General features: G+C 31.9%; 1 protein-coding gene across 1 annotated transcript in view; it reads left to right on the top strand.

Moving 5' to 3' along the window:
- LOC107450335 (zinc finger protein basonuclin-2) overlaps positions 1 to 13,325 on the top strand; it is a 166,271-nt gene that overhangs the window by 61,841 nt on the left and 91,105 nt on the right. The window contains exon 2 of the mRNA XM_021145546.4: positions 6,682 to 6,784. Within this exon, the coding sequence (XP_021001205.1) occupies positions 6,682 to 6,784 (103 nt within the window). The remainder of the gene's footprint in view (positions 1 to 6,681; positions 6,785 to 13,325) is intronic.

The following is a 13,325-nucleotide window of genomic DNA, read 5'->3' as shown; positions in this document are numbered from 1 at the left end:
GAACTTGTCTGAATGATACCCTAAACCCTTTCTTTCCCTGATCGGGAGGTGGGAGTCAGAAACCAGAGCCTCGTTTGTGTCATCACAAGAACTCCATCTCAACCAGCACCTCGATTAGCTGTGTCATCAAACGAGGAGGGATTGAAAGCATCCCCAATAATCTAGTTTAGGTGTCATCTGCGAGGGTGACGAACATAGACATTTCTTGTCCAACGTAGGCAGGGAATAGGCTTCTGTCTCCTCAATTGAACCTGACATCCCCTTGTATTCGGGGTGAAGGGTCACTGATTCCAGAAACTGATATATCCTCTTGATTTTATTCACCCTTTCCTGGGTAGGCTTTTGGGAGAAGGGCTTTTTTTCCCCTACAATCATGTGTTTCTTTAGTTTCATTTGGGGTTTAATTTTTTTTATAAAGAATTTTTTGATATTGATTTGACTTAATAGTTTCATTAAGTTCAATGCGTTTTTGTAGAATATTATTATTTTAGCGGCATAAAAGTTTTAAAAGTGTTGGATACATTGCAGACATTTCAGATTAGTTTGACTTAATAATTTCATTAGCCTAATCTCTTTTAACAAAAATTATTATTAATGTTATTTGTGCTATATAATTTTTTAAGATTGCTGGATAAGTCCAAGTCTTTTAAGAATTGATTTACTTAACACCCGAGAACTGCTACATTAACAAATGCTCATAATTTAATCAGATACAGCTACTTTGTTTAGCTCATTCGATGAAAATATTATTTATTTAGAATCAGCTCATTTAAATATCTTTACAGTCTTACTTTGAATCTACTATAATAGCATAGTATAGTAATAGTATTGTAACCATTATTTGTTATTAGTTGTACTTTTATTGTTAATAGATATAAACTCTCAGGAAAACAGATTGAATCTTTGAACATTTTATTGATGCATTTCATTTTATATTTTATAACAGTCGTTGAACAGCCGACACAAGTTAGGGCTTACGAGAACTAATGTTCTCCCTCCTTAGCCCTGTAATTTTGAACCCAATCAAGAAGAAAGAGGAACTCCTAGATCAAGTATTGGGAGAAATTTGCTTTCGTGGTGGACTTTTTGATTTCACTAACTCGCATTTGCGCGACATGAAGAGGGAAACCTCCCACGGTTAGCCTAATGGCACGGGTACTCTAACCCCTGATCAGTCTACCACTGAGGATATTTTTCGTTAGCACTGTGGTCAGTGCTAGGCGGGTGTGAAATTCGTATCGACTAGTCATAGCTGGAATTCAAACCCGGTTCACCTTATTAGAAGGTGAAAGCTCTATTCCCTGAGCCACCTCCTCCAATGGCCCTATATTGCAATGATGAGTCGTGGAGACTCAGGGGATAGACACGGATCTCCTCCAATTGCGGTGATCCGGGTTCGAATTCCAACGATGGCTGGTCGAAACGAATTCCACAACCGGCTTGTACCGACCACAGTACTGACGTAAAATATCCTCGGTGTTAGACGGATCATATGCGAGAGTCCCCTAGCCGCCAGGCCAACCGTGGGAGGTTTTCGTGGTTTTCCTCTCCATGTAATGCAAATTTGGGTTAATTCCATCAAAAAGTCCTCCACGAAGATAAGTTTCCCCGAATTCTTGATTGAGGATTTTTCTTATTGATTGGGTTCAAAGCTGCGGAGTTGACATTAGTACTACAATAGTAGTCGTGAATTCAAAACCGCACAGTTAAATTCAGATTTATTTACCTCATTTGTAAGGTTCATTTATGTTATGACAAATTTAGTCTTTTTTTCGTTTTGTAAGTTTCTTTATAATATTTTTAAAAAAAATCCATTATGAAATGATGCAGTCTATATATTTTTTTTTTTTAAAAAAATTTTACACGAAAAGTAAGCAATCTTCAAACCATTCTCCTTTCCAAATTTTCGTCAATCATTTTATTTTATTTATTATTAATATTCTTTATTTATCTGGTAAAGCTAAACATCCCATCTGTCATTCAATACAAGCAAGCATCACAAATATCTTTTGACCCCGTAACCATATTTCAAAAATAAAGTAACATTTTTTTCCCCTTATTCATGTTGTTTTTCTATTTCAGTCTTTTCCGTTGTCCACTCCTCAATTGAGCTGATAAGGATAAGGAACGTGAGGTTAAATTTTATAATAAAGCTGTCATTTTTATAAATTGATAAAAAAAATGTCCTGAAATTGACTCGAGAAAAAAAAAACTTTTTATTTTCAATTTTGGAGATTATTTATCGACTATCTTGTGTCAAGATTTCAACACAATCTCTCACAAATTTAGAGTTTCATGCCGTTTTGATCTAAATGTTATAAATCAGAGATAAAAAGATATTTTTATTCGACATATTTTGAGAATAAGAATACTATTTCTCTAATTGCGTCAAAGTTAAAAATGAAAAGATTCTTATTTTTGGATAAATCAACTGAAACATAAAAATGGCTAAAAACTAATATTAGCAGCTGTAAATCTGAATATATCATAAATTTAAGACATTTTAAGTACCTGAATAACGATGATTTAAATAAATAAGGCCTAAATAATAATGTAAATACTATAAATCCAACTGTAAATCAAATATTAAAAAATATTCTTTATTTACTGCATTTGAAGAATTTTTTGCAATTAGAAATGAAGATATTTTTTATGAATTGATTTAGAAATTTAATTGGAAATAATAACCGTAACTTAATAACTTAATAATAACCGATACCAAACTAAATCATAATTTCTAAGCTTCTTGGTATAAGTAAATAGCGAGGATTTAAATAAATAACGTTTTTACAATTTTTAATTTTGGATTTTTCCATCTGCAATCAATTGAATCATGTCTTAATGCTACTAGCCAATTGAAATAAAATAAAAATATAAATCTCTTTTAGTCATTCAGCTCACAAAAATCAATGAAATTAATCGGATTCGCTCAATAACTTTAAAAAAATGCTACAATTTTTCATAAAATGTTGAAAAACCTATGCTGTTAGAATTCAAAGTTAGAGTTTCATTTTTCTTAATATTGTTCGAGTTAAAAGTTAGTTTCCTCATTTTTTAAGCAAGTGATACTGTTGCTTTAAATACCTTTTTTTTCTATTAATCTTTCCACGCTCCGCACAAAAATAAATATAATTAAAAAGCAAATAAGGAAATAAATAAGTTAATAAATAAATAAATAAATAAATAAATGAGTAAATAAGTAAATAAATAAGTTAATAAATAAATAAGTAAATAAATAAATAGTTTTAAAAAAATCTTAATGAGAATTGAAATAAGCTTGTTTTAGATACATTCTTTTTATTTTTTTGTTTCTTCAGGAATCGTTTTAGCTTGTTTAGTTATTTTTGTTTTAGCTACTCCCAAATAATATAGTAATGGAAAAATAATTAGTAGGAGCATCCCAATGGGATTTTCAATTCAGAAAAAAAAAAAATTTGAATGCTAATAACGCAAAAGATGCTAAAGACAATTTAAAGCAATTCTCCATACATTTCTGATAATTTTTGAATCATATTCAGAAAATTCCTTCAAATATCAAAGTGTAGTTCTCAGCTTCAATTGAAGAAGGAAATTCTCCAAAACTCTAATTTACTTGCAGATTAATTTAAATAAAATTAAATCACTTTAAACGATTAAAAAATTAAAAAAAGAACTTTTTTTTTGTTCGAGAATATTTAACAGAAAAATTTTGTCACGCTGCAGTAACAGTTTGTTTCACCATTATAAAAAAAAAACAAGAGTATGTTTTGTGTCTCACGGGATATTAAGCAACGGGTCTGCTGCTTTAGGATAACCTTAACGCAAGACTACCCCCGACCACCCCAGGGGCGAACCTTCCCCAGGAGCAGACGGAAAAAAAATTTTATCTCAGAAAAAAAGGAAGAGAAGAGAAGAGTATATAAAAACTGAAAGTGTCAAAAAGGATCCACCCCCGCGGGAACGATTAAATCTTTAGTTTGGGACAATTCTCCAAAGAGATTCATGTGGATCGTTGTCTTCTTTAAGGGAACTTTCTCTCATTTTTATAATCCGCTTCATTGTAGAGACCAGACGAATCCTCAAAGTGATTTAAAACAAATGACTCGGTGTTTCAAATTAATGAATCAAAATTCAACATGTATTTGGTTTGCTGTTTCTCATTCAGTTGGCTTAATTAATCAGTTTTGGAGAATGGGGGCAAAGACAACTCATCAAACATGATTCGATCAACTGAATTGTTTTACAAATCGATATCGGTTTACTTAAATCGATACCTCGAATCAGTGAATATACTAATAATTTTTAGGATTTTAAACAATTTTGACTAATTTCGATAAAATGATTATCATTTAGTCAGCTGGCAGTTTAGTCTGTTCTCTTATTTAGCTTGTTCGCAGTAGAGTTAGGCGAGATGATTTATCAACGTGATTCGAATCAACTAAATCAGTTAACTTATCGATATTAGTTATCGGTTTGCAATAATTGGTGCTTGGAATCTGTGAATCAAATAGCAAGTTCTAATGTTTGTAACTATATTTATTTTTATTCTAATTTTTTGGCAAAAATAATTTTTGTTTTGATTCTCCAATTTTTGGCAAAAATAATTTTTGTTTTGTTCTAGTCTGTTCTCTCATACGATTCGCTTCGCAGTAGAGTAGGTCAAAAAATATTATCAAACCGAATCGAATTAACTAAATAGAATATTTCAGTGACTTGAATAGGTAAATAAAAACTTAGCATTTCAATAATTCTCTAGCTTATAATCATCTTCCAATACTGCAATCTTCGCTAACATTTTAATCATAGAAAATACTGCTGAAATGTTTGCATGCCTATTTTATTTTTCGGGATTTGATCATGAAAAATATTGAGCTCACTAATTAAAGAAAAAAAGGTGGTAGAATTAAAAGTCCGCATTTTGTGGAATATATATATATATATATATATATATATATATATATATATATATATATATATATATATATATATATATATATATATATATATATATGCTGAAATGTCCCGAACTCATACTTGCAGTGGTCTGTATGATTTAATTGCTGTCCGACAAGTTTTAAATTATTACTAAAATTAAATAAATAAAAAATAAAAAACTTTAACAATATCTTTGGCATCTCTTGAAAGTTAATCTCTTGCAGTTAATATTGGGATCAAAGTACTTTCGCACTGGCATAGACGCTGGGGTTAATAAATTATTTAAGATCGTTTAGGATTTGAAGAAGGGTTGTAGAATTAGAATATTTAAAACCAGTTGTGCTGTGCATTGGACTTTGTTACCATCGATTTTTTTATGTTGTACAAGATATTTTTAAAAATGAGACCAAGCTGGTCGCCAAACGAGGCTAGTATATTTTTAAATTTACTATTCAATATTTGCAGAAAAATCACTTCATCTTTTTTTCCCCCTCAGCCAAGCTCTCTTCTAGTTTGAGAGCTACGAACAAGACAGTCTCGCAATTTTGCGACGTCCTCTTTTTCTTTCAGAGGACCGCGACGGACGATGTGATCCGATGGGGGTTGGGTAAAGTACCGTGGCACATTTTTATCTCCACCACTATCAGTGTCGCAAAGATGACGAGAGTGAAACTACCCGAATTTTTTTATATCATTTTTCTTTATTAGGTGATACGTTTTTTTCCCCTAGACTTCTCCCCTCTCGAGTACATCGATAAGAGGGGTAAAAGGGCAGATCGGGAAGTCGTGGTACTTTATCTCTAGCCAGCAGATGCCTTGGACCGCCAAGTGATCGACAACAAATTATGACATCCTTTTACACAAGTCCCCGATAATCTCAGAAGAAAAGTCGGTTCCTTTGATGCTTAAATTCTGCGCCCACCCTTTCAGAACTCTCAGAAGGAATATTCTCAAGGAATATTTCTTAAGTGATTCTCACTTTGGCGGCACTTTTTGTTACATTGTTTTATGGATTTCTGACGTCATATTTAATTTTGTGTCGTTAAAAATTACGTTAAATTACGTAAAATAGTTTTTGTTTACTGTTTAATTGTAATATTATGCATAAAGGATTTTGTTGTTGCGCAAACATTTTCTAAAATTAAAATACTTGGGGTAGTAATAGAGAGTTACCAAGGGGAGATTAATTGGCGTGCATATGTCGTTGACCAGTGTATTTCTTATAACTTCTTTCAGTTTGTGCTGTCTATGCATGTTACTTCAAAAAAAAAAAAAAAAAAAAAAATTATAATAATAATCTGGGTAGGTACTTAGCAAATTTTTGTTATTTTCCATATGTAAGAGCACAATACACTAAATCAGATTTTTCACCATAATTAATGTCGTATCTATAATTTTCAGTGATTCGGAAAAATTAATGTCGCATCTATAATTTCTTCTTTCATCACTCTTTGAATGTCATACTCGTATCCATCTAAAAATTATTTTTTCAGTACAATTTGAAAGTCATTGTAGTACCATTAGTTATTTATTTAGCACACTTTGAAAATTATTCTCGTATCTGCAATTTTCCGTGCAAGAATTTTTCTGGTGTCTATAATTTCCGTGCACTTTAAAACTCAATCTCATATTTATAATATTTTCTGTGTGCTAAAAAATTTTTCTCGTCGCCGTAATTTCTTTTTTCGTACACTTTGGAAACATTATCTTCCCTTGTCTATAATTTCTTATGAAAAATTTGCTTATTTATATATATTTTTTTTCCAGGCTATCCGATGCACTTCAGCTAATTGTTCCTGTGATTGCTTCTCACCTTGTAAATCTCGAATTCGAACTTGTGATGGCTGTGGACATGGATGGGTCAGCCACGGTAAAGCAATTTTCACCTATTTGCAAATATATATATATATATATATATATATATATATATATATATATATATATATATATATATATATATATATATATATATATATATATATATATATATATATATATATATATATATATATATATATATATATATATATATATATATATATATATATATATATATATATATATATATATATATACATCAATTCTTCAAGTAAATTGAAAATAAGAGCAGCAAAAATATACCGGAAAATTTAAAGAATAATTATAATTTTGGTAAAATTTAGTTATTTTAACCCCAGATTAAAAGTTTTTTCTTAATAAATTAATACTATAATTAAAAACAACTTCTAACACTAATATTAGAATTAAAATCTAAATTGTCCCATGGTTTATTAAGAAAACTCTCAGAACCTTCCCTCCCTAAAACTCCAAAATCTCCTTTGTTACTTTTTCTTATAATGTAAGCATAAAGTGCATGAGTTCAGAAGGATAATGTATTCATATTCTAAAAATGCATGTAAAGTTATTTGTTGAGCTGAATAAAACTGCGAATGCCAATATCTATTTTCTTTCTTCATGTAATATCAAAGGCCTATTTAATGTTAGTTCGTTATTTGATAAACAGGTGGCACCACAATATCTTAACATTGTAGATCATTTTGGAAGTATTAAAATGATTTAGGATACTTTATGGATATTTTTGATGCTTCAGAAATATAAATTGAACATTTTGATAGTTATCAAAAGAAAAGGGAGGCATCAAGGATGCCTCTTTATTTATTTTATTTTATTTTAATTTATTATTTTTTTTTTATTTCGAGTAGATTTCATGAGGTAAAACATTGATGTGACTTTGAAAGTCTTATTTGTTATTTTTGTCGTAAACCCTATAAAGAGTGCCATTCTTATGGCGTGGCTCATAAAGTATATACAATGAAGAGAATAAAATAATAATATTTACTTATTAAAATAAAATCTTACTGGATACTAAACAAACTATTCCGTTCTTTGTGTACCAAAAAAAAAAAAATTATATATATATATATATATATATATATATATATATATATATATATATATATATATATATATATATATATATACAGATGGGTGACAAAATAATACGAACACCTGTGAAATATCAGAAAATCTTTATTAATAGGGAGTTGGACCACCCTTTGACTGAATTACAGATTTAATACGACGTGGGATCGATGAATAAAGGTCATGGACAGCGTTTAAAGGAATATTAAGCCATTCCTCTTGCAAAGCGGCCTCTAATTCCAAAAGATTTGATGGAGGTGGGAATCGGGAACGAAGTTTAGACTCTAAATAGTGCCGCAAATGTTCAATAATATTTAAGCCCGGAGACTGAGGGGGTCAGGCGAGATGCTCAACTTCATTGTCATGCTCATCGAACCATGTTTGAACGCACCTAGCAGTGTGGATAGGGGCGTTGTCGTCTTGAAAAATCGGTCGCTCTCCAAGGAATACAGTCTGTACAAAAGGATGAACATGGTCAGCTAGAACGCTTAGATAGTCATTAGATCTGATTCTTCCATGCAGACGTACTAGTGGCCCAAGACCACGCCAAGATATGGCCCCCCAAACCATAATGGAGCCACCTCCATGTTTCACAGTTGGTAAGAGGCATTCAGGATCAAACACTTCATTGGGTGATCTCCAGACATAAACGCGTCCGGTGGTCTGAAATAAGGTGAAGGATGATTTATCGGACCATATTACTTGCTGCCACTGCTGTGGAGACCAGCCTATGTGACCTCTGCACCACTGACGGCGCTTGAAAGCATTGGTTGCTGTCACCAAGGGTTTACAAATTGCCACTCTCCCATAAATGTTCGCTGCATGAAGTTCTCTTTGAACAGTTCTTGTTGAAACGGGGTCTTGAAGATGACTGTTTATGTCTGGTGTTATCTCGGATAACGATTGCTTGTGTTTTCGAGCTACTACGCGCTGCAAGACATGTCTATCCCTATCATCAAGCTTTGACTTTCGGCCACTGTTTTGCTTTGAAGACTTCGTCTTACCTTCTTTCATGTATGCTGTCATAACGGCTGATACAGTACTTCTTTCAAACCCAAAAAAGTTAGCTGTTTCTGTCACCGATGCTCCACTTAAACGCGCCCCAACAATCATCCCTCTTTGGAATTCAGACTGGTCAGACATTTTACCTTATAAAAGCTAGTTAGATAAACTCATGCAACACAGGTGACTAATGTTGAGAGACAGATAGCTTCCTCTTCACGCTCACTAGGTGGCAGACTTCTGTTGCAGGTGGCGCGGCTGTACTGCAGGTGTGAAATAAGTCACACTTTTTCACAGGTGTTCGTATTATTTTGCCATCCATCTGTATATATATATATATATATATATATATATATATATATATATATATATATATATATATATATATATATATATATATATATATATATATAAATAAACATTTTTGTAAATATAAGCAGCATTTACGTGCTTTCAACAAACTGAATTATAAACCATGATGTAAGAAAAAAGCATTATTAGAATCAGTACATACTAGAAATAGGTATTATTAGAAATAAAAATTACTTAACATTCATAGTAAACAGCACCATAAATTTTTATTGCAAGTTTATTTATAAACTGTAGACTTGAAAGCAAATTTTATTGCGATCTTACCAACAAAACTAATTATTCATTGTTATTCCCCTCAGCGTTAATCCGTCGATATCACAACTACTTAAAACACAAGAAAAACGTTATCGTGTTTTTAAAATTGCGTGTCGCCAACTTTCGTGTTTCTTTTCTCCGGGCATTTCATTACAGGCAATTAATACCTAGCCCCGAAGAAGTACAAAATACTTATGCTGGACGCCATTTTAATCCTGAGCTTACATGAACATTTAAGGTGGCCTCTGTAACAAGGCGTCTTGTTGGGTCTTTTTTTCTATTGGTCGGGTTCTGCATTTCTTCTTGATCCGCGGGGTCGGTCATCATTTCGTAATCCGATAAGCAGCACCTACCTTTCCTCGGATGGTGTTAGGGCAACACGCAAACATCAAAGACAAAAGCTGGCGCTAAATCATCTGCTTAAAAAAGCATGCATCCAATTGTTATCTTTTTGGACTATATACTTAACACTGACTGTCGGCTGAGTTAACAATCGCATTATTGAATATTGTTTTTTTGGCGATCGTTGGCTTATAAGAAAAAGATAAGAAATGATCTGTAAGAAAAGTTGAAACTATGAAAAAAACTTTAGGTCATGGTCAACTTACTACACAGATTGCTGTGCCATATAGAGTGCTCTAGTCTAAACAACTTATTTACCATTTCCTTCCCTCCTCTTTTTAAAAATTCTTATAAAAGTGTAATAATCATTTGGCTATAGAAAACAGTAGACGATAATAGTAAATATTTATTGGCAAATTTAAAATTGTTGACATATTATAAAATTTACTGACAAATATTTAAAGCAAATGTTTATTGTATCCGGAATTCAAAAGATGATGAATCTTTAGTGTAAAAGATTAATTTATGCCAACTAACTTTGAAATAGTTAAATAATTTGTAACTGACAAGTTTGGTAAAGGAATGAGATAAATTGTAATTTAGATAATTGTAGATAAATTGCCCGAAACTGAATTCGAACTCTTGATCTTCTTGGTGCGAGGTCAATTCCCTGACCACTATACAGAATGTAGGCTTGGTCTGGCTCGTGAGTTTCGACCGTCTAGTCTTCATTCTAATATCGTCATTTTAATTAGCAATCTCCCACAATGCACCACGACGAGGTTTCCAATAAAGGAAACTTTTTAGTCACATATTTGTGAATTAGAACTCCATCACAAATCACGTGATCTCAGGCTCTAAATTAACAAAATACGGCTCAATGATTGCTGAATCGTAAGAAGAGAGAGTTTTAGTTTTGAGAGTTCATTTGTAGCTTCAAGGTATATTCTTGATTTATAATTCCTTTTTTACTATTTTTTAACTTTTAAATTACTTATGGGGGTGAAATAGAAACCCCACATAGACGTGTTTTCAATGATTGTTCTCTTTGTTTTATAAGATGCATGCCATTTTTTAAAATTAAAAATAACTTATGCAGATAAATTTAAACTCACTCAAAAAAAAAATAATAATAAATTTGTTAATAATGAATGCACCAATCTTTCTTTTGAATTATTTAATGACGGAAATAAAACTGGAACTTATTCTAATAGAGTTCCATAAAAGGGAAAAAAAATTGATTTTATTTTTCTGACTCAATTCAATGAATATAATACTTTCTTTCTTTATTTTTTATCATTAACTAAAGAGTATAAATTACTTATTTAAATTTTTTTTTTTGAACTGAAACACAACACTTAAATGAATTTTAAGTTACAAAAAGTAGCTTTTTATTGCTTTTTTTATGGAAGGGAGGATTAAACAAATGTTTAATTATAGAGAGCTTACATCTAAAAAAAATCAGTATTAAAGCAGAAAAACCCAAAAAATCTTCAGGTGCTAGTAAAAACCTCCCGTTTTCCATTCAAATGAATATTATCTTTCGATTTTTTCCCCCCTACTCATTTACTTTTGCAACATTGCATCGTTCGTCCACCCCACCAAGTTTCTGTTTCCTCTTCGAAACTTTAATCCTAAGGTATCCCAAAGAAATTTATTTCATTCTTAAAACTTTGTTTTTATCACCATTCTCTGCGGAGCAATTAGGTACGTACGGCAGGGAAGTCGGACACGAGGTAAGCCCTTTTTAATGATGACCTTGCCCTAACCCCTTGAGGGGGACTTTTATCCATTTAACCCCTTCGACCTAATTTGCATAAGATTTACCCTTACTACCCGTCCGCTCACTGCTAAGTATTGATACGTTTGCGGGGATATCGATACGATAGTCGGATAGTCTCATCTTCATAACACCCGAAGATGGCCTTTTCCCATTACACTCCTCAATTCATCTCTTTCCGCAACAAAGTCGTCCTATTGACCTTCCCTCCCGCCCTGTAGCGAAATTCCGAAATTTTTAACCACTTTGAAGCTAGATCGGGAGAGTACTGGAGCTGCATTTTTTTTCTTCTTTTTTTTTACTCTATCATTCTTGTATCTTTTTTCCCTTCTCGTTTTAAAGCTGCAAGACCAGGAAGATGAGTGTCTCCCTGGTGGACAATCTGACAGGGCATTTTCGGGATTCAGATTTATCGTAGCAGGGCCACGTGCAAATCAATTTTTTATAGAGAGAGTGGGTGTGCGTACGACCCATCCTGCGTCCCGTTTCCTGTTCCATACTAGATGGATAGAGAGTTAGCTGTGTCGAAATTGACAGAAAGTGCTTTTTTTTCCCAGAGACTTTTTCCGTTGCACATTTATTTACTTTTCCACTGCGTTTAAGTCCCTGTATATTTTTTTTCCTCCATCCATAAAGTCCCTTAAGAGAAACGTCGAGAGGACTTAAAAACCTATACATCCCCTTCGTATTACCCCTAGTTCGTAGCTATAGTTATTTTTTTGTACCACTTGGAAAGTAACTTCGGTGTCTATCCAGGAGAAATGGTTTTTTTTCCTTCTTTTTCTTCTACAACTTCTTCAGAGAGTAGAGTAAAAAGGAGGGTTCTTTTCCAAGGAGCTCCGTCTTTTACTTCGCCTAGCTTAATGATTCCACCGGAGGATTTCTTTCTCTATTTTTCGTTTGGACTACTACTTTGTGGTCTAAAAGCAAAGCTTTTTTGTTAGTGTAAAAAGTGGTGGGAAGTTGGCTTGGCAAAACCACCCAATGTAAAAAGCAGCTAGATAAAGGATTATTTTCCCTCTAGTCCTTTTTTACCGACAAGCTATTATTCTTACTTTTCAAGTAAAAGAATTTCAAAAGTGTCAATTTCTTAGAGCGATTTAGATCTTTATGGAAAGTTTAAATTAAGTCACAGAAAAAAATTGATTTCATAGTGATTTCGTAATAATATTTTCCCCGTTTACCTAAATCATTTGACTTGTGGCATAATGTTTTATTAATTTCTAGTATCAGCAAAAACTTCTCTAAATGTATTTTACATTTATAACTTTTTTATGGCTGTAAATGTAGAATATTAGTTCTTTGTTGGTGGTGTTATACTATATCATATACTTTTGTTTCTGATAAGCAAGGATAATTATAATTTATTTTTTTTAAACTCTTTACCACTCTATCTTTCTATTCTTTTCTTTTTGGTCCACTTTTAAGTTTTAGAAAACAAAAGAAATAAGTTTCATTTATTAAAACTGTACTGCGAAAAATAAAATTTATCCCTCTTCCCCTCCAAAAAAATAAAAAAATTTTTTTTAAGAGAATTAAAATTTCTTCACAGAATTTTCTTTTTTACTAGTTTAATATATTTTTTTAAATGCTTTAATAATCATAAAATGAATTTTAATGAACAATGAGCTCAAACTATCAAATCAAATAAGCATTTCTTATCATAGTTGCCTATTCTGTAATCTTTCACAATAACAGTACTAAAAATTGTCTTATTTTAAAATTTCTCCTCTCTCCA

Source organism: Parasteatoda tepidariorum, chromosome 7, assembly GCF_982258835.1.
Source record: "Parasteatoda tepidariorum strain Cologne lab strain chromosome 7, Ptep-v5.0, whole genome shotgun sequence".
Classification (NCBI taxonomy): domain Eukaryota; kingdom Metazoa; phylum Arthropoda; class Arachnida; order Araneae; family Theridiidae; genus Parasteatoda; species Parasteatoda tepidariorum.
Note: the sequence above shows the minus strand (reverse complement) of the source record. Positions and strands in the feature narration are given on the sequence as shown.